The following is a 26,311-nucleotide window of genomic DNA, read 5'->3' on the forward strand; positions in this document are numbered from 1 at the left end:
CTCCGGCTTCGCTGCCAATATAACAAGTTCAGATACAGGTAAGAACTCTAATGATGGTGAATAAGGATCATGATGTCACCATTTGAGGGCAAGGTCCTTTCTCCCAGGAAGAAGCACAGTGCTATTCTGGTTTATTTTGTTGGGTCCTCTTTCCCACTCTGCTACTATCTAGTTTTGAACAAGGAAAAGAGGCTACTATGGAATGTGAACTATCACGCTCTAGGGCTTAAGAAATAGCATTTAAAATGTGCACTTCCTTAGAATACTACTCTGCCATAAAAAGAATGAAATGATGCCATTTGCAGCAATGTAGATACAAATAGAGATTCTCATACTAAGTGAACTAAGTCAGAAAGGGGAAGACAAATGACCATATGATATCACCTATGTGTGAAATCTAAATATGACACAAAGGAACTTTCTGCAGAACAGAAACAGACATAGAGAATAGATTTGTGGTTGCCAAGGGGGAAAGAGGGTTATGGAGGAAGGGTTGGGAGTTTGGGATTAGCAGATATAAACTATTATATAGAGACAATGGATAAATAACAAGGTCCTACTGCTTAGCACAGAGAACTATATTCAATATCCGGTAAGGGGAAAGAATATGAAAAAGAATGTGTGTGTGTGTGTGTGTGTGTGTGTGTGTGTGTGTGTGTGTGTATGTATCTGACTCATACTCACATTGCTGAACACCTGAAACAAACACATTGTAAATCAAGTACATTTCAATAAAATAAATTTAAACATATGTTTCTCCTATGTTGTTGTAATTGCACTGTCCATAACATACATTATCAAGCCTTCGTATAACAGTGAACCTGCTAACTCATCAGGTAAGGCCCCGGGGAGTGAAGCGTGGGATCCCTCTGAAGTATTTCCACAGGCTAAACAAGAGCGAAGGTGCAAACAGAAGACTTTGCCAAGTTTTGCAGAATTCCAGTTTTGCAAACCCAACATGCTGTTCAAAGATGGACTGAGCGTGTGGTACTTACAGTGAGTAATATCAGGTGGACCGTAAGGATCAGTCATATAAATTGTGGTGGGCTTGCCAACTTTTAGATAAACTACATCTGATGTGTTCTTCAATATTGCTACTGCCTCTTCATGTGTTACTTCTTCTAAACTGTAGTTGTTTACCTGAAAGGGGAAAAAATTCATTATTAGAGCCAAAACCTATGCAGGTGAAGACAAATATTCACACGAGAAGCTACACAAAATTATGAATTTATGTAAAGATTAAATTGAAAATAGGATAGTCCAATATCTGTATCATACTTGGATAGAACAGATAAATAGCATTAGCCAAAGCAGATGAGATACAGTTGCTGATGCTGAAAACTGGTTGCTTCTGCCTTTTTCTATGAGGAAATTTACATTATATTTTATTATATTATATTAATATTATAATAAATACATTATATTATAATGAAAATTAGAATACTCTTGGTGGAAAAAATGTCTTTCTTATGCTGTAGTGATTATGATTACAAAAGTAATATACATTCATTAAAGAAAACAAACTAAAACAATGGAAGAAAATAAAAATTATTCACGATCTCCCTATATGGATCTATTTCTTTAAATGACTGTGACCATATTATACACATTGTTTTGGAAGCTGCTTTTAACTTCGAGTAACCACTTGCCTATACCATGATGTATTTCAACAATGTTAAGTATTGTTTCCTGCAAAGCACTGTGCTGCATGGCTAGAACATAATGATTGAACTAATCTCTTACTAAAGCACATTTAGTTCATTTCTAATTTTATTTTATTATAAATGATGCTGCGATAAACCTTTTTCTGTAATTGTGCACCACTTTGATGACTTCTCCAGGACAAATCACAAGTGAATGCTGGACCAAACTATATGAATATTATAAGGCTTCTGATACCTATTTCCACAGTGCCCTCTGAAAATATGAACTAGTTTACTCTAATACCGCAACTATATGAGCGCCCCCATTTCCCCACAGCTCCACCAAACTTGGCTTTTCTCACTTTGTTCCCACCAAAATGTCATTTAACATGAGTCTATTTCCGAAAGAAAGTGTGCTAATGTTGGAATATAGTGCTTTTTCAGATGAACAAGTTCAAGAGTACCTTATTGCCATGGGCTTTAGAGCAAATCCTCTTTCTCTTTTGGAAAGAAAACTTGTGATACCAGGGAAATTACTACTTCATGGCAGTGGCTTATACAGGTCTCTGCAGCAGTTCTCTTAAATGGCTTTAAAATATTCAAGAAGTATGTTCAATACCTTGGTTACCCTTGTTTAGCTCCTTTTGTTTATTTATTTTTAAAATTTTTATGTCTGCACCCACAGTGTATGGAAATTCCCAGGTCAGGGAATGAAGACCAGCTGCAGCTGCGATGTTCACTACAGCTGTGGCAATGCCAGATCCTTTTAACCCAATTCATTATCAGGGGATCAAACCCATGCCTCTGCAATGACCCAAGCCACTGCAACGAGATTCTTAACCTACGGTGTCACAGCAAGAACTCCAAGCTCCTATTTTTTTTTTTTTTTTTTAATGGAGCAACTCTTTAGTTAGTTTCTGCTGAAAAGATGTGTAATTAAAAAAATGTAAGTGTAAATAAATAAAATATATTGGATTCCTACATATTCTCTCAACTATCTACTCCACACTCTGGTCATACAATACCTCATATCATTGCTTTTTATTTTTCCCTCTTGTTATACAAATTTCACATGCTAGTTAGTCCTTGGCGGTGTAGTCCAGGTTAGGGGCCCTGGAATTAGGAAGGAATTGAAGCTGATTGTTGACTGTGACATCTCCATAAGCTGTAAGCCTCTCCACTGGTTCCTGTAGTTCTCTTCTAGACGAGTGACATTCTCTCAAATCTTTTTGATTTCCAGTGTCTAGCATTTGTTCTTTCATTAATTAAATGTTTACTGTATACCTATTACATGTCAGTCACTATTTTACGTATTAGAGAGACAGTGATAAACAGTAAGAATGATAATCACAGCAGACACTTACATAGCCTTATAATATGCCAGGCATTATTCTAAATTATTTTACATATATTAGCACAATCAAACCTCACAATAACTTCTGAATTAGCTATTATAATTTCTTTCATTTTACAATGAGGAAGGCATGTCTCCAGGAGGTTCAGAAACTTGGCCCAAAGTCACTGACCTAATGGTAGTTGAGGCAGAATTCAAAGCCAGGCAGTTTGTTTCCAGAGACCATGCTTTTAACCATTCATCCTACTGCTTTTTCCAGATGGACACAGCCCTTGCTCTCATGAGACGCACATTCTAATAGCATATGGCTGTTTATGGAATGAATGGGTAGATGGAAAAATAGACCCACACAGAGTGGGGATGTAGAGGGACCGCAGGTATGGGAAACACAGCCGATGATGGCAGCTCTTAGTTACAGACAGAGAAATAACTAAGATGATAGTAAGAACAATAATAATAATACCTAACATTTATTTATCACATAAATGTCATATATCTTAGAAGTATTTTGAATGTATTTTGGCATAAGTCATATAATCAATCCTGGTTATATGTCTATGAGGTAGACATTAATAATTAGGCCCATTTTACAGCTGAGAAAAACTGACATTTGAAGAGGCTAACTTGCAATAAAGAGATCACACAGTCCTTAAGTGGTAAAGCCAGCTGAATCACAGTCCTCTTGAAAAGGTGAAAGTGAGACAGCCCTTGAGTGTTAGTTCACTGAAACCTAGGACTGACATCATATATTCTTTCTTTAAGAAAACAGAGTATCCTCCCAAGGTTACATATTAGAAGCAATGTGAATTTCTACCTGTTATAAAAGCCTGAGTAATCATCACCTTTCTCGCTTATTAATCCAATGGTGATAATATGTTGCATCAGCCAGATACAGTGACACAGTCAAAAAAATAAAAAGTAAAATGGAAATAAGCTTGATATATTTGTCTCTTTAAAACCTCCTTATATATTTGACTAATCACTTTTTTAAAGGACAGTACCACTTGCACTAGATAATGAATAGTTATAAATAAAGCTTACATACAATGGTTTAAAGTATATATGGAAGTGGATGTTTTCTCTTAAAAGATGGTTGCCTAAAGGTGGCTCTGAATGTTGCAACCATACACCCTAAAAAACACCTATCATGAAAAAATAGAAGAGAGAAGGAATTTGTTGGCATAAACAGAAGAGATGACAAGCTAATAGATAAAGACCCTAAAGGCTAGAAACCAACTGGATTAGATTACAAGTGGTACCAAAGCTCTGTTTCTGACAAAGGCCCAGTGTCTTTCTCCCCAGGGTACAGAAAGCACACAGCTCATTAGATTATCCATGAAAAAAAAAAGATGTGGCCAGTGCTTATTAAATTGCACTTTTCCATTTTTAAGTTGGGCATTGAAACGGTCTAGAAAATGTTATCTTTAGGCATGTTTTCTGAGAATGACTTCCTTACAGACCCTCAGACTACCAGGAAAATCTTTAGAGCAGAAAACAGAAGGTGAAGAAAGGCCGAAAGTGAGAAGTGAGGAAAAAGAGGATATTGGGGGAAATATTGGTAATTTGATATAGTGGTAGTTCAGTCCTTTTTTATTTGGTGATTACAAGGTGTTGGAAAATTTACACAGATTTTAGTCATGGAACAGGTGGTATGATACTGGCAACAGAATGTAGTGATTAAGAGGACATGCTTTTATTAGATATCATATGGTATGTCTTTCTCTTTCTGACTTACTTCACTCAGTATGAGAATCTCTAGTTCCATCTATGTTGCTGCAGATACATGGCACAAATGAACCTTTCCACAGAAAAGAAAATCCTGGATTTGAAGAACAGACTTGTGGTTGCCAAGGGGGGAGGGGGAGGGAGTGGGACGGATGGGGAGTTTGGGATTAATAGATGCAGACTATTGCCTTTGGAATGGATTAGCAATGAGATCCTGCTATGTAGAACTGGGAACTTAATGTCTAGTGAGTTATGATGGAGCACGATAATGTGAGAAAAAAGAATGTATACATGTATGTGTAACTGGGTCACCATGCTGTATCGTAGAAAATTGACAGAACACTGTAAATCTGCTATAATGGAAAAAAAAAATAAAAATCATTATATAAAGGCAAAAAAAAAAAAAGAGAGTGCATGCTTTTGAGCCATGCAAACCAGGACTCATTCTGGTCCTGGAACTACCTTGCTATGTGACTTTGGGAAACTTATTTAACCCACTGAGCCTCAGTTTTGACATCTGTAAAATAGGTATGATAATAATCACTGCCTCAAAAGAGTCTCAATTTAGATGTATTGACCTATGTAAAGCGGCAGGCCCATTAAAGTACTTATTAATGTTAGCTCTTATGACAATTACTATTGTCATCATCCATCTCTCTTCCCAGGAAACAGGAATTCTTGGTGAAAATTTTCGCTGAGCGTTTTCCTGTAAACATCTGTGAACTGATGAGTTTAATTGGAGTACTGTTGATGAGGCTTCTGTGCGGTCTTTTTCAAAATTCAGAATAGTACAGGATCTGGACCAGAAAGTGCTCTTTTGTGCTGAAGTCTTCAAAATGTTTTTCATGAAAGTGGGTTTATTTGGGTTAATTATATGTGTGCATTATCCTCTGAACTCTCAAGATAAAGGGCCTACAGCTGGAGCTGATTGTTCACAGAGAAAAGGGACATTATACTGATTGGCTAGTTGCTTTTGTCATTGTTTTTCATTGTCTTTTCCCTTTTTTTTTTCTTTTGCATCAAGTATCTGCCGATAATGGTGAACACTGAGCAACTGGCCTGGTTTCAGAAAAAAAAATGTGAATTTGAATGAAGTGTTTCCATGGTGTGTGCTACACAGAGGGGGACATGTGTGCAGCTTGGCCATATATGTGCAATAGGACAGAGGACTGAGGCTGAGAGAGTGAGGCTGGAGGTGAGATTACTCGTCTTCTCAAATAGAAGAGGGAACCCTGAAATGGAGATTGATGCCAACAAAAGAGGGCAGACCAGAGAAAGAGGTGCCAGGAGGCTTGCAAGAAGGGAAGGTGGCGAGTGTCATGGGCATTCAAATAAGTGTAAGCAAATACATCTGTGATGGTACAAAGGTGGGAGGTGTGGGGGCCTGAGAGGGTGTGAGAAGGAGGAGTGAGCAACTGAGCAGATGGCGAGATACTGACCTTTCCATATTCATTCAGGAATAGCAATGTGGTGAGACAAACTGGGAGGCATTTGGGAAATAAAAGTTGCACTAAGACGTAGTACAAGGGAACGTGAGAGCCTAGAAACACTGTAAAATCATCACCAACTCCAAGGTTAACTTTGTGAAAAAATAGACAATGTAGATGATCAGTATATTGTAAGATAAATTAAAAAGGGAACCAATATAATGTAGTAATGTCTGTAATATGAAAATAAACATGAATAAACTAAAGACTGAAATCTCTGCAGTGCATTGCAATTAACTGTTAGAACAAAATTTGTTTTAAAAATAATAGCGGAGAATACATAAGAAATGTTAATAATGGTTATTTCTATATAATAAATATTTTCATATTTTTCATCTTATCAGCAATGAACATGCATTAATTATGGTTAGAACAAAGTTAACTCTATTTTCAAATGAACAAGAACAAAACCTTTTTAAATAAGGGAAAACAGAAACTACGTGCAATGGCCTCTTTATAAGACACACATAGCCAAGATCTCATGAATGTGGAAAATTAGAATGGGAAAGAAGGAAGCTTATTTCTTATGTCCAGTGAATTGACTGAAATTTATGAGAAATAACAGCCATATTTTCAACCTAGGTGTTTCTTGAAATGAAGGCAACTTGGTACAATGAGAGTAGTTTTGAATATAGATCCAGATTTGCTCTCAATTTCTAGTTTTGTGAATTTGGGTAAATTAACATATTTACTGAGCATTACTTTTCTTATATGTAAAATGGGAAGCATACTGATCTATGTGTTGATTTACTTGTGTTTATGAGAAAAAAAAATGCTATCATGAACCTGAAAAGATACTGTAAAGCAATATACAGAGAGCAAACAAACATCATAATCAGACACGGTGCTTTTCTTGATCCTAATGCTGGAAATAGTTTTTTTCCTGGTCAGGGTTCAGGGTTCTTTCTGGGAAAATGATCACTCCTTCTCTTACATAATACTTCTGCAGTACCTCTTTCCATCTTCAAGACTGACCTTCTCAAGGGCAATGATTAGATTGTTTTCATCTTTGTATTCCCCCAGCTGACACACTGTAATTTGCAGGCACATAATAAATGTTGATGTAATAAGCTAAATAAGTTAAAAAATAACAACGTGGCACACCCAAGGAAGGGCGTCAAAATTCCCTACTTAATAGGAAGAATGAGGCACTTGTGTTGAGTCAGAGAGGAAAGATAAAGAATGAAGGCCATTCAACCAACAACACACACTTACTAGACACCCCTTCTGTGTCAGGCATGGGATATAAGAATAAAAGGCTGGTACAGAATGTGAGTATCGGGTTATGTCAGCTTATAAGGGACCTAATCAAAGCTCCAACAGTGTGAATTTCTTGCTCCTTCATTAATCATTGATACATTTCTTAACTTTTCATTTTGCAGAGAGAAAGAAAGAGCTAGTGACAGTGATGTTTTGATTGACTCCAGCTTTCTCTATGTTAGCAGTCACCAAAACGGACAGTATGATAGGAACCCCAGGGCAGTCCACTGGGTGCAGGAAGTAATATATGAACTTCTAAATATTTATCACAGTGATATTCATCTTTCTATTTTTTGTGTATGGTTTAAAAGCGCATATAATATATTAGCAGAGCAATATATGAATGCAATTTGAAGTAGAGAAATATACATAGACTAGAGGAAACTTTCTATGTTTTACTGATGCGGTGTGCTATTAAAAGAATTTTAAAACCACTGGTCTATAGTAAGTACCAATATGTGATGACTACAGAGCAAGTTCTATAAACAGGGTTACTAAACTGAAAATAAAAACAAAAGAAATAAGCAATACAGTTGAAGACTTTAACCCTTTATATAAAAATTATTTATATATAAAACACTGTAACCCTTAAATATGTCATTGCATTTGCATCACACTGTAATTTTATTACATTTGAGAGAAATTAGATGGGAGTCCAAGAAATAATTACCCAGATTTTTTTTTCCTGGTATTTCAGAAGGTACTCTAACTACAGGGGACAGAGCCTAAAGGGTAAACTACTTTGAAATGTCTTTCAGTCCATTACTGGAAATTGCTAAATGATGCTGGGCCAGCTTGATAGAATAAGCATTATCACCGAAGTTACCCTCAGGAGAAGCAGTAGAGCAGCAGCAGAGTGGGGTAGGATGTGATAGGTCAAGGTAGGACTGTGGTTCTTACTCTGACTGCACATTAGAACCATTTGGGAAACTAGAAAAATAAAAATAAGGTGTGGCTCTTTCCCCAGAGATTCTGATTTGATTATTAAGGATTGATTGAGGCCTGGGCATCACTAATGTTCAAGAACTTATCACGAGATTCAAATGTGCAACCCATATTGAGCACCAGAGAGGCTGAGTACTCTGCTGAAAGGAATGTGGCTTTAGGAAATTGATATCTGCGTCTGAGTCCAATTTCACAATGTATTAGTTATGTAATACTAGAAATTTGTCATCTTTGAGTTCCAACTTGCTCTTCTGGAAAATAAGAACACCAGTAACAACTGTCCTGCCCCACTCCCAAGTGTTGGAGTGAGGACTCTGAGGGGGTGCTATAGGTGAAAGATCTTTTTAAGGAGGAAGCAGTGTGTTGGTGGGCGGAAAGAGCTTTGTGTAGAGACAGTTACAGCTGTCGGTAGTAGCTAAGGTTGGTCTAAGCAATGAAAATCCTTTAAAGTCGTCTTTATTATTCAGAAAATATCTGCATATTTGAATGCTCTTCAAGGTGATTTTCTCATTAATATTTGAATGAAACTAGGTGATAGTGTACATCTACCGAAAATGATAATTTAGATCCTCAAAGCCAATATTCTATCAGAAAACCCTAGTGTTTCTATTCATATTCCCTAAATCCACTTAATATCCTTACCATAGGATGTAAACTTTGGAATAAAAATCAGAGATGCTCAGACATGGCACATCCTAGAGTGTTCTCCACTGAACACTAGTTCTAGGTATTTTATAAACAATACTTTAAGAAAAAAGTTCCATAATAAAATACATTGGAAAGTTATAGCATTAATCAAAGTTAAATCAGTTCCTTGACTGAAGGACGTCACAGGCGCTTTAATATGCTAAAGTTTGTTGAGAATCTACAAGAGAGGTGAGATCCAGGTTGCAGAATTTCCCAGACTTATTTGACAACAGGCCCTTTTCAGGTGACAGAGGCACGAGACGAACATTTTAAAACATGCTTGAAAAACACTGATCTGAGGCAAAGCAGCCATGGTACTGAAGACAAAACAAAAGACCAAAGATGGACAAGACCTGGCCGAGGTCAGTTAGGTAGAGTTAATGCTTGAATCCCGTTATCCCATCTCTGGGTCCACTGTCTTTGCCCATGACTTCAATGCCTCTACTACCTTTCCTCTTACCTATATCTTCTCTTTAAGCAAAGAAGATATAAACTTATCCTCTGTAAAAGATGCAAGAGTTCTCTCACTGACAGTTTTTCCTTCAAATGTCAAGCAAAGACTGTGGGAAAGAAGAGACTAATATGATAAACTTTAAGTCACAATGAGACAAGGGGGCTTTCCCAATTAACAGTTTATGTTGTTCCTGTAAAGAAGACAATTAGGTAATCCTGGATTCACAGTTTTTGCTCTTTTGTAGAAACAGCTGAAGATCATATTTCTGTAATATGTATGGCTCTGTGTATCATCTTGGTAGGGCTTAATAAAAACCGGTGTGTAAAAATATATGTAAGAATTGGAAAATTATCAATATGGTTAATCTCTGTCCATCTGTCTCATGAAGTTCAAGGTCAAGAGGTCATCTATTCAGCCTGAGATTACGACACTGAGATACTGGTACGGGTCCATTAAAATCAGATGTCACTGCCATTTGAAAACATAACAAAACAAAATTCTAGTGAATTATAATAAGTGCCAAGTAGCAGGGGAAATTTTAAAAATTATTACTTGATAAAGAGAGCCATCTGAGTGAGAGCCATGAAACATCAGAGAGGTCTGACATTAAAGTCATATTATTTGAAACACTAAGAGGCTCATTGCAAATATGACAGACAGAATAATTTTTTCTTATAGTAGAATCAGTGTAAAGGTCAGATGGTACAATTCTGCCTGAGGTTTTTTTTTTTTTTTTTTTTTTTTTTAAGTGGAGGAATAACATCCTAAGGAATTAAGAGAAGGTTTGTTAACAGGGTAATCTATTTAGAGAAGATAAAAGGATGTGTGGAAATGTGTAAGGTATCTTAAAAAACTGAGAAGTGGAGAACTATCAAGACATAACTTTCAAACAAAAGTGGAAGAGGAATTGGCATTCGTCATTCTGTTTCTAAGGGAAAGAGCTATTGATAAGGGGAGAGATGTTTAGGGAAATATATTTTGATACAATTTTAGGGAAACATTTTTAATGATGGTTAGTATATAATGGATAGCTTTGAGGAGGCCTTAAGTTCTCCATCCTTAGAGTGTTCTAGCAGAGGGGAGGGGCTAATTTCATATGGTTGCTTTTCTGTAGGATTCTGATGTACCAAATGAGGGATGGAACAAGGTAACATCTCAGATAAATAGTTTTCAATTCTATAGCTAGAGTATTTAGAGAAAAAAAAAAGGATGCAATATATATGGTATGATTCAGGTGATGCCCAACGTGATAGTTATTTTAGTTGAGAAACTGAAAGATTTATTACAAAACACCCATCTCCCCCCCAAAAAAAAGAAAAAGAAAAAAAAAGAGATTGTAGTCTGACTACAGGGCAGATGCTGGGAGACTTACTGACCTGTGGTGATTTAGGTACAAAAGTCTGAAGAAATTAATGGAGTTTCATTTTAGATCAATGTACTTACAGAACTATGAATGAATAATATATGGAGGAATTTTTCCTACAAAGTGGGAGAAGGGAGGGGGACACATTGTTTTAGAAAGAAGAACAGCTATTTAAAGAAAAATAGACACAGCGTGGTACAGCTGGTAAATCACAGTCTAAATTATTCATACTTCCTTTGGGGGAGGAGAGCAGAAGAGGAGAAGGATAAAGAAGATAAGAATGGGGGGTGGTAAAGGGACAAGGAGGTGGTAAGAATGACAGAAGGAGGGCATTCATGAATATTTTTGGTTGAAGCAAGGTAATTGGTCTTTTAGGGTGGCTACTGTGATTTTTTTTCTTTATTCTCTCCCTCAGGGTCATTTTTCTTTCAGAATATTAAAAAATGAATCATTTTCTTTCATTTCCAGATTCAGCTTGGCAGTTGCCTTGGAAATACTAATTATGTTTTCCTTACATAAGAGGAGAGAGACCTATTATTGTCCAAGGTTCATTTTTTTAAAAACTGCTTTAAAACTCAAAACAGTTAAGGATTATGTCACAGCTATTTTTGAAATCATTACATCTACAATGAATATCAAGAACATAATAATGGAAAAATAGCATGGTGCCTGGAAAATCCTTTGATGGAATTATTTAGACTTTGAGGGTTTTTTTTTTTTTTTAAGAATTTGAATATAAATAAAGCTAAAAGTTTAAACAGAGCTTCAGGAAATGGACACACAACATCTAGCATGATATAACAATACAGTGGTTGAAGAAACACCATAAGAGTTCTAGAAACTACCTACATCTAAACTCATAGAAAAATGAATCAAAGGTGAACTCAGTCGCTTTCTATGACACATGACTTTAGAATGAAACCGTTCTCTTCATTTTTCAGTTTAGCACTCCATAGACAATGGATATCACAAGTTTATTGCATTCGAAGTCAGCAAACAATAACGTTTGTCCTCCTGAGAGAAGTTTTTGGGTCTTATATCCTGATAATATTTTTCTGTTTCAGAAGACACATCATTGTAAGAACAAACTTCACATCAAAGGCAAAAAACAAGCAAACATTATGCCTCAAGAATGAAAATGATAGATCTACTACATGGTATAGTGCCTATAGCTAATAATTCTGTATTATATATTTAAAATTTGCCAAGATGTTAGTTTTTTTTTTTTTTTTTTTTTTTTTTTAAGGAGGCGCCTGAGATATATGGAAGCTCCTGAGCTAGGGGTAAACTCTGAGCCATGGCTGCTGGCCTATGTCATAGCCACAGCCACATTGGATCCGAGCTGCCTCTGTGATCTACGTGCAGTTTCAGCAACTGAGCAAAGGCCAGGAATCAAACTTGCATCCTCATGGACACTATGTTGGGTTCTTAACCCACTGAGCCACAGTGGGAACGTCTAAGATGGTAGATCTTATGTTAAATATTCTTACCACATGCACATACAAAATAAGAATAATAATGCTAATAATAGAGGGGGTGAGAGGAAACTTTGGAAAGTAAAGGATAATTTTATGGCTTTGATGGTGGTGATGATTTCATGGGTATGTACTTATCCCCAAAGTCATAGAATTATATACATTAAATATGTTCAGCTTTTATATGTCAGGTATACCTCAAATCTCAGTTAAATGGCATAAAAAAAAAAAGAAAAAGAAACTTACAGTGACTTTAAGTACTAAAGAAGCCAAAAACTCTCAGTTGCAACATTGACTGAACTCATTAATGGCACATTTTTTGTCCATTCAGTTTGACCATGTTTTTTCTCCTGACAGTTCCTTCCTGAGTAATGGCTATTACATGGGACATGCTAGGTACTCAATATATTATTTGTTAAATAAAGGAATTAATGAATGACCGAATGATAACTAAAGGAAAGAAAGAACTGACTGAAAATTCCAGAAAACAAATGCAAAGACAGTGTCCCGTCCTTGCAAGCATGGATGCAAACCAGACTGCCTGGATTTGAAATCCAATTCTGTCCACTGTTAACTAAGACTATGGCTTTTGTCTTTGTCTTTCTGGCTCATTTCACTCAGTATGAGATTCTCTAGTTCCATCCATGTTGCTGCAAATGGCATTATGTCATTCTTTTTTATGGCTGAGTAGTATTCCATTGTGTATATACACCACATCTTCCGAATCCAATCATCTGTCGATGGACATTTGGGTTGTTTCCATGTCCTGGCTATTGTTTTGCCTTTTTTTTTTTTTTTTCTTTTCTTTTCTTTTTTTTTTTTGTCTTTTGTTGTTGCTATTTCTTGGGCCGCTCCCGCGGCATATGGAGGTTCCCAGGCTAGGGGTCGAATCGGAGCTGTAGCCACCGGCCTACGCCAGAGCCACAGCAACGCGGGATCCGAGCTGCGTCTGCAGCCTACACCACAGCTCACGGCAATGCCGGATCGTTAACCCACTGAGCAAGGGCAGGGACTGAACCCGCAACCTCACGGTTCCTAGTCGGATTCGTTAACCACTGCGTCACGACGGGAACTCCGTCCTGGCTATTGTGAATAGTGCTGCAATGAACATGCGGGTGTACGTGTCTCTTTTAAGTAGAGTTTTGTCCGGATAGATGCCCAAGAGTGGGATTGCGGGGTCATATGGAAGTTCGATATCACTTATAACTGGAATCTAATATCTAGCACAAATGAACATCTCCTCAGAAAAGAAAATCATGGACTTGGAGAAGAGACTTGTGGCTGCCTGATGGGAGGGGGAGGGAGTGGGAGGGATCGGGAGCTTGGGCTTATCAGACACAACTTAGAATAGATTTACAAGGAGATCCTGCTGAATAGCATTGAGAACTTTGTCTAGATACTCATGTTGCAACAGAAGAAAGGGTGGGGGAAAAATGTAATTGTAATGTATACATGTAAGGATAACCTGACCCCCTTGCTGTACAGTGGGAAAATTAAAAAAAAAAAAAAAAAAAGACTATGGCTAAGTTAGTAAAGCTCTATCTCAATTTTTCCCTTTGCTTATATAAAATAGGCTGTTGTGAGAAATACATGTTACATTACAGAAAAGCACTTTTTAAAGTACATGGAGGAGTTCCTGTTGTGGCTCAGCAGTAACAAACCCGACTAATATCCATGAGGATTGGGGTTTGATCCCCGGCCTTGCTCAGTAGGTTAAGGAGCTGGTGTTGCTGTGAGCTGTGGTGTAGGTGGCAGATGCAGCTCGGATCCTGCATTGCTGTGGCTGTGGTATAGGCTGGTGGCTATAGCTCCAATTGGACCCCTAGCCTGGGAACCTCCATATGCTGAGGGTACAGCCCCCAAAAGACAAAAAAAAAAAAAAAAAAAAAAAAAAAAAAGTACATGGAGCACAATAAATGCCAAATAAATGTGAGTTACCAAGACGGTTATAAAGCTCTTATCTAGCTAATTCAACACAAAAATCATTGACAACTATAAGAGTAAGCCAGTGGGACTAAAAACAACCTGTCTAGAGTCCAGGGATGTGGACACAATGAACTTTGAGGTTCAACTGCCAAAACTTGCACATGTCCTAGAAGTGACTATTCTGTTGAAATTGTATAGGTTGATCCTTCTCAAACACTTCTCACGAAAGTGTTGGAAATAACTGTTCCCTGCAGACATAGATTCAAGAGCCAGTTTTACAAAGGCAGACATATGACTAGATAAGACTAGGTATACTTGTGAGCTATCTTCTATAATTTTTAGTATTTCATTATTATCCTGTAGATTTGATATAAAACAATAAATGGAGGTGAAACAGTTTTATTAGATGCAATCCCCATTTTTTTTTTTCTTACTGCTTATCATTGTCTCAGTTTTGCATTAGTTTATCATTTAACTCCATGTCTCAGAAATGGTGGCTGTGTGTTGGTGTCAATCATTGTCCAGGACTCCTGAAACATGTAGGTGGCTGGCAAATAAAATAGTAGTAACTTTGTCTGAAAGGAGAAGATGAATGGAATCCACTTATGCAGAACTGAGATTAGGAATTCTTGGAAGTCAGGGGTTGTATCTACACTGGTTGAACAAAGGAACACAGAGAGGCATAGAAATGTACACATCAATCAACCAGATGGTGAGGTTCCCTTTGTTATGCAAAACCCACCTCTCTATCAGTCTGGATTTAGCTGTCTCTCTGGCTGATAGGAGATGGATTACATCAGAGAAACAACCCATGTATAATCTTTGTACCTTGGGTATTTATGAAAATGGGTGAAAATTTATTTATTTATTTATTTAATTTATTTTATTTTTAAATTTATTATGATTATTATTATTTGTTTTTTAGGGCTGCACCTGCAGCATATAGAAGTTCCCAGGGTAGGGGCTGAATTGGAGCTACAGCTGCCGGCTTAAACCACAGCCACAGCAATGCAGGATCCAAGCCGCACCTGTGACCTACACCACAGCTCACAACAATCTGGGATCCTTAACCCACTAAACAGGGACAGGGATTGAACCTACATCCTCATGGATGCTAGTCAGATTCATTTTCTGTGTGCCACAACAGGACCTCTGAAAATTTAAATTTCTGTCTTTAAAATCTCAACAAATAAGATACAATTATACATATACTTTTGATATCTCTTACCACAAAATCTGCTCTCCCTTCTTTTCAATTTCTGCCCAAGGTCACTGCTAGGGACTGAATTGTGCTCCGTCTCCTTAAATTCATATGTTGAATTTCTAACCCCCAACATGACTGTATATGGAGATAGGGATTTTAGGAAGTAATTAAAGTTATTAATTAGATTAGTTATGGGTGGAGCCAATAGGACTCATGGCCTTAAAAGAAGAGAGTGTTCTCTGAACAAGTGCAGAAGAAAGGACCTGTGAGGATGCAGCAGGAAGACAACTCTCTGCAAGCCAAGAAGAGAGACCTCACTAGAAACCGAATGGGCCAGAACTTTGCTCTTAAATTTCACCATTTCCAAAACTGTGAGAAGGTAACATTTCTGTTCAACTCACCTAGTCTACGGTATTTTGTTCAGGCAGCCTGAAGTAACTAAGACAGTCATGCACTGGGACACAAGAGCTTTATAAATACACATATAGTTTTGCTTGAGTCACACTTACCATTAGCAGTCTGTCTCCTACTTGCAACCTTCCATCTTTTTGTGCAGCTCCTCCATCTATAATTTTAGTTACATAAATGCTGTTGTCTCCTGGAATGTGTTGGTTCCCCACACCTCCTGCAATACTGAAGCCTAAACCTATGGAAAAGAAACAGAAAAAGAAAATCCTGTGGTTTTTTTTTTTTTTTTTTCCTTAAGAAAGTGCTACGAGTCACATTTTAACAGCCTAAGACAAAAAACCCTTAATTTATTACAACAGTAATAAATAATAATAAGGATTCTATATCAATCAAACTTGTTCTTTAAATATTTGAAATCTATCAATTAATGGTAATGAAGCAAAACACAAATATTGTCCTGCTCATGTTTAGTCTGTGGGCTCATCTTCGTTGTTGTTGTTACTCTAACATAGAGAACAGAAGCAGCACTAATCATTTGGGTAGAAACCTCAATATTTTTGACATTTCAGGATGGAAATTATGGCCATCAGAACATTCCACAAATTCTGAGCTGAGTCACAAGGAAGATACTCTGGATATTTATGTAATAATTTCAGAAAGAGAAGGAAAAGAAGCTTGATGTTTTGCCTTTCAGGTTTTCTTCTCTACCTTTAACATCTTTTAAACTTCCTGGCATTTCCTGCTATTAACTTATAGTAAAGCTAGTCACACACACAACTATAATTTGAAAAGATACTTGCACTCCAGTGTTCACTGCAGCACTATATACAACAGCCAGGATGTAGAAGCAACATAAATGTCCACGGACAGATGAGTGGATAAAGATTTTCTAGAAATATACAATGGAATACTACTAAGCCATAAAAAAGAATGCAATAATGCCATTTTCAGCAACATGGATGGAGCTAGAGATGATCATACTAAGTAAAGTAAGCCATGCAGAGAAAGACAAATATATGATATTGCTTATAAGCAGAATCTAAAAAAAATACAAATGAACCTATTTGCAAAACAGAAACAGACTCACAGAAAATAAACTTTCAGTTACTAAAGAAAAAAGGGGGGATAAATTAGAAGTTTGGGATTAGCATATACATACTACTAAATATAAAACAGGTAGCTAACAAGGATCTACTGTAAAGCACAGGATACTATACTCCATATTTTGTAATAACCTATAAGGGAAAAGAATCTGAAAAAGAATACACACACACACACACACACACACACACACACACACACATTTTTATAACTAAATCACTTTTCTGCATACCTAAAACTAACATGACACTGCAAATCAATTACACTTCAATAAAATAAAAATAAAATATTTAATATTAAAAGAACCCCTATACACAGTCTAAAGAATAAGGAAATATATTATATATTTGACTTTATTATTTTTATAACCAACCACAGAATATCAAATCATTTTAAACATGGAATTTTTCTATTTTGAGATGAATTTTACTATGCTATGGTTTATAAAATTTTTTCTTCCAGTTTTATTGATATATAATTGACACATAGAATTGTATAAGTTTAAGGTGTCCAGCATGATGATTTGGCTTATATATATATATCACGAAATGATTATGACCATAAGTTTAGTGAACATTCACCATCTCATAGAGAAACAAAATCAAGAGCATACAAAATTTTTTCCTTGTGATGAGAATTCTTAGGATTTACTCTCTTAACTTTCATACATAACACACAGCAGCATTAATTATATTTGTCATAGTGTACATTACATTCCTAGTACTTATTTATCTTATGAGTGGAAGTTGGTACTTTGTGACTGTCTTCATTTAATTTCCCTTCTCCTCATCCCCCACCTCCTGGTAATCACAGATTTGATCTCTTTTTCTATGAGTGAATTTCTTTGTTTCTAAAGTATACTTGACCTACAATCCTATGTTAGTTCTTACTAGAGAACATAGAGATTAGATATTTCTATACATTCTAAAATAATCACCATGATAAGTCTAGTTATGATGTGTTACCAAAGATACTGCATAGTTATTAACTATATTTCCTATACTGTACACTTTATACTTGGGACTCATTTATTTTACAACTAGAAGTTTGTACCTCTTTTTCTGCATCACCTATTTCTTTCTTCCCACATTCCCCTCTTCTCTGACAACCACCTATTTGTTCTCTGTATTTATAATTATGTTTCTAATTTATGTTTGTTCATTTGTTTGTTTTTTTAGAATCCATATGTATGTGAAATGATACAGTGTTTGTCTCTTTCTGTTGGACTTATTTCACTTAGCATAATATCCCCTAGGTCCATCCATGCCGTCACAACCAACATCTTTCATTTATATTAAGCTATAGAGTGATAACAGTTATAGCTATTAAAAATCATTATGAGACCATTTTAAAAGAATGCTTGATAGACTCTTTAAAAGTATAAGAACAACAAATAGCATCCTTCTCAGAATATGACTGAATACTCATTCAGTACAATACTTATAGCACATATTTTCATGACATTTTGAAATTACAATGTGAACTGAAGTTTGGCACTTGTCATCAGCCTCTACCTGGATTAAACTATGAGCCACTGCAGCTGCCAGGCCCACAACACCCCCTGCGCAGAGCTCAGGGTGGATATCAGGAGTGAGGCACTCTGGGAAAACTGGAACAACAGGTCTTCCGATAGTCAAATATTTTTAGGAGATTTTATGTGCCCAATTCTTGCATCACCTCATATCTAGAAAAACACTACAATTCTTCATAGTGTTGTCTGCTCCTTATGGCTGGTAGTGACCTTCAGGAGACCAGCAACAAACTTTTGTAAAACGTGTGCATGCTGTATGCACTTCCCCCTCCACCTTTATCACATATGTCCTGATAGTCCCCCTTTTCCTCCTTGTGTTGTATTTCAGCCCAGTTATTTCAGCGGGCATTGCAGTTAAGGATAAAGATTGTCACTGTCATCTGTGAGAGCCTTTGAGTCCTGCAGGCCGTGAAAACTCAGGATACTGGCCTTGATAGAGGAGGTGCATATCAAAGGAAAGATTTCAGTGAGCCCAGGCCTCTTTTGTTCCAGCTCCATGCTCTTTGTTGCAAAAACTCTTATATATCCTAGCTCCTCTCTCACTGCCTCAGAGGGGTTTCTCAGGGTTACCTGAGATTTTAAAAACTATATTTTAAAAATTTTAAAAAGATTAAAAAAATGTATTTATTCGATATAAGCACAGTGAAATGGAGTATTTTTTTTTTTTAAACTTTTTAGGGCAGCACCTGTGGCATACGGAGGTTTCCAGGCTAGGGGTCAAATTGGAGCTATACCCGCCAGCCTACACCACAGCCACAGCAACGCTGGATCTGAGCCACATCTGTGACCTACACCACAGCTCATGGCAACGCCGGATCCTTAACCCACTGAGCAAGGCCACGGATCGAACCCACATCCTCATGAATACTAGTAGGGTTCCTTAATGCTGAGCCACAATGGGAACTCCTGAAAAAATATTGAGTAGGGCTATAAGCTGCTCTCAAGATAGCACAAATGATTAGTTAATCAAAACAATAGTGTAGGAAATTATAAGGTAACATATCTGGAATTATACTTGAAGTAAAATGATTGTTTTATTAAATTAACTATAATAGTTGATAACAATAAATGGAAAATGGATTTAAATTGATAGGGAAGTTAAAATAAGTGTTACTTAATTTCCTACTAAAGTCAATAATTATGCTGCATAGATTGCTAAATGTACTTGTTTGCCTCAAATTTAAAGAATTTGTTTATCAAGTGAAAGATGACCAAGAATAAATAAAATGTCCCCAATTGACTTTTCCTATGAAACACATCAGCTCATGTTTTCCAAAACTGTTCCCTCATATTTATAGGCAATGATAAGGAAATTAAAAAAAACATATTTACAAAAGTTTCATAGCCATATGCTAGGTTCAATATACTGCATTTATAATAGTATAGAAGTCACCGCAAACTGCGGACCAAAGGTGAAAACCAATCCAAGGACTCTGATTTATATCCACTATGCTAACAGTAAATGCCACAGATAGTCTGAGTTACGGAAGAGCTAAGAAAACAAATTACTTCTGTAAACAAGGCTAAGCTGAACAAAGGGAATAACATGTAGCTGACATTTGAAGTTGAAGATTTTACCAAGACAACCAAAATCGCTATGGCTTTTGTAGACATAAATACGTCAGCTAAAAGGGAAATAACTTTCCCTTCCCCAAGATTAGATTTAAGTACTTCTTTTAACTAGTGACTCTGCTCCAGATGAAGTATATTTAATAGGAACTAGAGAACTAGACATTTTCCCTGATTTCTCTTACTTTGATGGAACATGGATAGATTTAAAAATAATCAACATTTCCTGACCCCCTTGCTGTACAGTGGGAAAAAAAAAATCAACATTTAATCAACCCTCAACCCATATTGCAGATATTCAATTCTGTGTAATACGGAAATGTGTATCTTATGTCTACATCCAGAATACAAGGTTATTTACAGGTAGAAGTATCCATCTATGTTATGAAATCAAATCTGTTCCTATCCATTCATCTATCCATCCATCCACCCATTTATTCATTCACTCACTCACTCACATATCTATCTCCTGAGTACATACTATGCATTGTATAAACAGCTATCAGTTGTAGCCTCTATAAATGTAAAGAAATGAGTGGACCAGAAACTCTATAGAAGTAATGATCTAAGAGTGCATATGAGTGAGTGTGGTTGAACCTGGCTGAAACAGTATTCTAAATATTCTAATCTCAGATGATGCTGAGATTTGGAGGGCTGCTCTGTGAAGACAAATGTGGGCTAGGGCCAATGAGCAATTAAGACCAAAGCCAAATGATCCATTTGGAGACATGGTTTCCTTTCATCCACTCTGTTAAAGCAGGGGTGGTCTGTCTGCATTACAGGACCACTTTCTCTTGCCTCATTTGCTAATACTCCCCTTCTTCATTCCACTCAGGACACACTTACTGCCTTAATATTTCTAGAACACGCCAGACACACTTTCATCTTCGGGCATTTGCTCTAGTTGTTTCTGCTGCCTAGAATACCCTTCCTTCAGGGTGCTGTTAAAATTTCAATTTCTCTAGAAGCCTGAACCTGACCTCCCTATTTAATATTGTCCCCTAACAGTACCCCCCAATTCCTCATACTGCTCTACTGCTCAGTGTCCCTTAGCACTTATTACCTTGTAATATACTATATAAATTATCTATGTACTCATTTAATTTTTAATTGTCTGTCTCCTTGGTGACATGATGACAGGGATTTTTATCTGTTTTGTGCTACACAGTGGAACAGGACAGGTGCATAGTTACCTCATAAATGTGCATTAATTGAAAGAAAGAATAAACAAAGGAATAGAAGAAGACAAGGAAAGTTGCCTGTCTCTGAGAAAGACTCCCCTTAAAGTCTTTTTGACTCTTTTTTGGCTGAAAAATGAGTGCAGTCAGTAGGAGTTGTGTAATGTACACAGCATTACACTGCCTCACATGACCTCTGGTTACCACTGTGTCTCAGTCGATACAGAGTTCATGCTAAGCACTGAGCAGCAATGCGGCAACAACCGAGCTAGCTGCACATCCTGATTCTTACATCTACTAACTGTGTAAATTGGAGACCCAGTTTCCTCATCTGTAACAAGGGAATAAGTATATCTATGATTTTTAGTAATTGGCACATGTAGATTCTTTTATAAATTAAAAAAATTTACACAATTTTAAAGGTTACTTTCTTTATTTTGTATTAAAGTATAAAATGTTTGTGCCAATTCCTGCTGTACAGCAAAGGGACCCAGTCATTCATGTATATATATATATATATATATATATTCATTTTTGTTTATTTTTTCATTATAGCTGGTTTATAGTGTTCTGTCAATTTTCTACTGTACAGCATGTTGACCTGGTTACACATACATGTATAGAGTCACCAGAAGTGACTAGACATAGTTCCCAGTGCTGTACAGCTGGATCTCATTGCCCATCCATTCCAAAGGCAACAGTCTGCATCTATTAACCTCGAGCACCCCATCCACCCCACTCCCTCCCCCTCCCCCTTGGCAACCACAAGTCTGTTCTCCAAGTCCATGATTTTCTTTTCTGTGGAAAAGTTCATTTGTGTAGTATACTAGATTCCAGATATGAGTGATATCATATGGTATTTGTGTTTCTCTTTCTGACTTACTTCACTCAGTATGATCTCAAGTTCCATCCATTTGCTGCAAATAGCCTTATTTTGTTCTTTTTTATGGCTGAGCAGTATTCCATTGTGTATATATACCATATCTTCCTAATCCAATCATCTGTTGATGGACATTTGGGTTGTTTCCACGTCTTGGCTATTGTGAATAGTGTGGCAATGAACATGCGGCTGCATGTGTCTTTTTCAAGGAAAGTTTTGTCTGGATATATGCCCCAGAGTGGGACTGCTGGGTCATATGGTAGTTCTATGTATAGATTTCTAAGGTACCTCCATACTCTTATTCATAGTGGTTGTACCAGCTTACATTCCTACCAACAGTGCAGGAGGGTTCCCTGTTCTCCACACCCCCTCAAGCATTTGTTATTTGTGGACTTATTAATGATGACCATTCTCATTGATGTGAGGTGGTATCTCATGGTAGTTTTGATTTGCATTTCTCTACTAATCGGGGATGTTGAGCACTTTTTCACGTGCTTGTTGGCCATCTGTATGTCTTACTTGGAGAAATGTCTATTCAGGTCTTTCGTCCACTTTTCAATTGGGTTGTTGGCTTTTTTGCTGTTGAGTTGTATAAGTTGCTTGCCAGTTGCATCATTTGACACTATTTTCTCTCATTCTGTAAGTTGTCTTTTTGTTTTCTTTTTGGTTTCCTTTGCTGTGAAAAAACTTGGCATTTTGATTAGGTCCCATTGGTTTATTTTTCATTTTCTTATATTATCTTCAATCATAGTCTATCCCAAGAGACTGGATATGGTTCCTTGTGCTGTACAGTAGGACCTCATTGCTTATACATTTTTTATTACTTATACATTTTAAATGAAAGGTTGCTTTCCATTTATAGTTGTTACAAATTGATTCTTGATAAATAGAAATTCTCTGCTTTCAATAGCTCTCAAGTTGTTTGGAAAAATAGATCTCTGAACACCTTGACATAATTGAACAGGCTAGGATAAGTTCTAAGGTTCTGTAATGGGACTATGTTCTGTGAGCCCAGTGACTGACTTTCTTTCTTTCCTTCTTTCTTTCTCTTTCTTTTCTTTTTTCTTTTCTTTTCTTTTCTTTTCTTTTCTCTTCTCTTCTTTCCTTTCCTTTTCTTTTCCTTCCTTCCTTCCTTCCTTCCTTCCTTCCTTCCTTCCTTCCTTCCTTCCTTCCCTTCCTTCCTTTCCTCCCTTTCTTTCTTTCTTTCTTTCTTTCTTTCTTTCTTTCTTTCTTTCTTTCTTTCTTTCTCTCTTTCTTTCTTTCTTTCTTTCCTTCCTTCCTTCCTTCCTTCCTTCCTTCCTTCCTTCCTTCCTTCCTTCTTTCTTTCTTTCATTTACGCCTGTGCCTATAGCACATGTAAGCTCCTGGGCCAGGGATGTGACCAAAGCCACAGCTGCAACAACACCAGATCCTTAACCCACTCTACAACAAGGGAACTCCCATGATTTACTTCTTGGAAAAGCAGGAGGAGAATAAACAAAATGTTTAGCACTTGGGCTGGATGCTGAATATTATGTTGGAATTGATCAAGGAGAACACACTTTTCAAATATATCCAGACTGACTAAATGACTAAAGGCTTAGTTGCCTTGATTTAGGTCATACAATGCTCATAAAAACCTCAAATTACCTAGGCTGGAAATTGAGGCAGAGATGCCTGGCACACACTCCAAAACTGTACTGATAATAATGTAAGCTACAGTGATCCCTAACAGGATAGATACAATGAGTATTATGAAGATTTGAGCAAGGAACACTCAAATATTTTTGGTAAGTGATCAATTTAGAGAATCGGTTATAATATTGAAAAGATGTATCCATGATAAAGAAATAGCTATGGATCATCAAATGTTGGCAGACTAATCAATTATAAAATAAACTGAGTGACAAGAGTTGGTAGGTCTCACCCTCAAACACTGCACCCTCACCCAGCACCATAGACCGTGGAATGTTTGGCTATTAAGAATAACATTAATGATGCCTACATGTATACCAGTAATAAACAAGCTGACAAAGAAAAATATAAGTAATAAAAATCATGAAAGGAAGTAAAAGTAGTGGATATTTCACTACTCTGGAAAAGGAAAAAAGCATGTGAGATTTAAACATGAATTCCCCAAACAAAAACTGATCTGTTTAATAAACATGTGATGTGCAAATAATTTCAGGACTGCATATAGAGTAAAGCTGGGTTTCTCTTTCCGTATTTACCGCACATCCTATGTTAATATCCTCATGTTAACATAGGAGGTACAGGTGGAAAAGAATGTCTAAAGCTTTTGCTTTTTTGGGGGGGGCTCTCCCATGGCATATAGAGTAAAGCTGAGTTTCTCTTTCCGTATTTACCGCACATCCTCATGTTAATATCCTCATGTTAACATAGGAGGTACAGGTGGAAAAGAATGTCTAAAACTTTTGCTTTTTTGGGGGGGCCCCACCCACGGCATATGGACTTTCCCAGACTAGGGATTGAATTAGAGTTACAGCTGCCAATCTATACCACAGCCACAGCAACGCAGGATCTGAGCCGTGCCTGGGACCTATGCCACAGATCGTGGCAGTGCTGGATCCTTAACCCACTGAGTGAGGCCAGGAATTGAACCCACTTCCTCATGGATCCTAGTCAGGCTCGTTAACCACTGAGTCATGAAGGGAACTCCCAAGCTTTTGATTTAACCTTTTTCGACACAAAATCTTTCCCTCATCCTTTGAAAATAGAACATGAGGTGTGACCACAGTTCATCCTTTCCCCTTGTTTTTTTACTACACTGAGGAGGAGCAGGTGTCAATGAGAATGGAGGCCAGAAGGCAGAAGTCTTGGGAACACAGGCTGATATTGCATCTGAGAAGCTTGGAATAAAACCCCCAATGCTTGAAAGAGTTGTATGGTTACAATGTACCCAGATAGATCTTATGAATGTAAAGTACTAAGCCCATGGTGTCTTATAATCATTCAGTAACTTGGTCCAACTTTCTTTTATGTGATTTGATTAGGAAAGTGATCTAGAGTATCTCCAGAATTTAATATTACTAAGGAGACTGCTTCTGTCTAGGTTATCTAAGACATCTGCAAGGCAGGGTGCTCAATGCTTTACAAAAACACTAGTGTTATTCTGTGTATTCTGACTACATGTTTTCAAGAAAGGAAATACAGAATCCATCCTAAACTCTGGCTGGCCTTGTGTTAGAAAACACCCACCTACTAAGGCAACTTCTGGATGTGGATGCATTTCAATTGACAAAGGAAAAACTTTACCTGTGGGTCTACAGATAATACCCACCTGTTTGTTAACCTGTCCGGTCTACACAGATAACAGACTATTTGACATCTCTTCTTTAGGAAAACAAAAAACAAAAAACATTGGTTAAAAAACATTGCTTCACCATCTTTTTGGGGGACACAGTTCAGCTCATGACACTGGCACTGGGAAAGATAAATACGAATAGGACACAGTTCCTGCCCTCATGGAGCTCAGTGCCAGGGTAGAAGAAATGAGAAATACGCAGTGCATAAACAAGTGCTTTCAAGAAAAGGCAGTCGGGGTCAGAGAAAAATTTTTGGAGATGGTGACAGCTGAGCTGAGCCCTGCTGAATGGCTAGAAGAGAGAGACAGCGAGTACTTCTAAGCAGAGTGAGATGGTAGCTTGCAGAAATAGACATTTGGCCTTGATTACTAGGGTCCAAGGAGTGAATTGGGTTAGGAGGAAATGCTAAAAATTTGAGGCTGGAGAAACATAGGCTCATGAAGTTCCAGAGGTGTTATGTTAAAGAATCTGTACACTTTATTAGTGGCAATTGGAAGACTTTGAAGAGTTTTAAGCAGGGGAATGACGTGATAAGATTTGGTCTATCCCAATTTTCTCATTAGTGTTTGCTACTGTTTAAAATATACATTAAATTATGTTATGTGGAGGATGACCTATTTTTGTGATAAAGCATAATTTTTTTTTCTTTCTCATATGTTTGTCTTTTTTCTTCACTATATTCAGCTATCAGTCATTAAAAGCCACTTGGGGAAACTTCTTTTTTCCTCAATCTTACATTCATGATTTAGTTTGAAATATTAGCTTTTCCTAATCTCTCCCCTACTCCCTGTTTGTCATAGTTTACTCATCAAAACC

At 37.0% G+C, this 26,311-nt stretch overlaps 1 protein-coding gene across 17 annotated transcripts in view; it reads right to left on the minus strand.

Moving 5' to 3' along the window:
• Positions 1-26,311, minus strand: part of DLG2 (discs large MAGUK scaffold protein 2) — a 1,971,427-nt gene that overhangs the window by 504,890 nt on the left and 1,440,226 nt on the right. For all 17 annotated transcript variants that reach the window (XM_021102325.1, XM_021102305.1, XM_021102303.1 and 14 more), the window contains 2 exons: positions 16,033-16,169; positions 996-1,140 (listed from right to left, as the gene is read on the minus strand). In XM_021102325.1, coding sequence (XP_020957984.1) covers positions 996-1,140; positions 16,033-16,169 — 282 coding nt within the window. The remainder of the gene's footprint in view (positions 1-995; positions 1,141-16,032; positions 16,170-26,311) is intronic.

This window comes from Sus scrofa, chromosome 9 (genome assembly GCF_000003025.6).
Source record: "Sus scrofa isolate TJ Tabasco breed Duroc chromosome 9, Sscrofa11.1, whole genome shotgun sequence".
NCBI lineage: Eukaryota > Metazoa > Chordata > Mammalia > Artiodactyla > Suidae > Sus > Sus scrofa.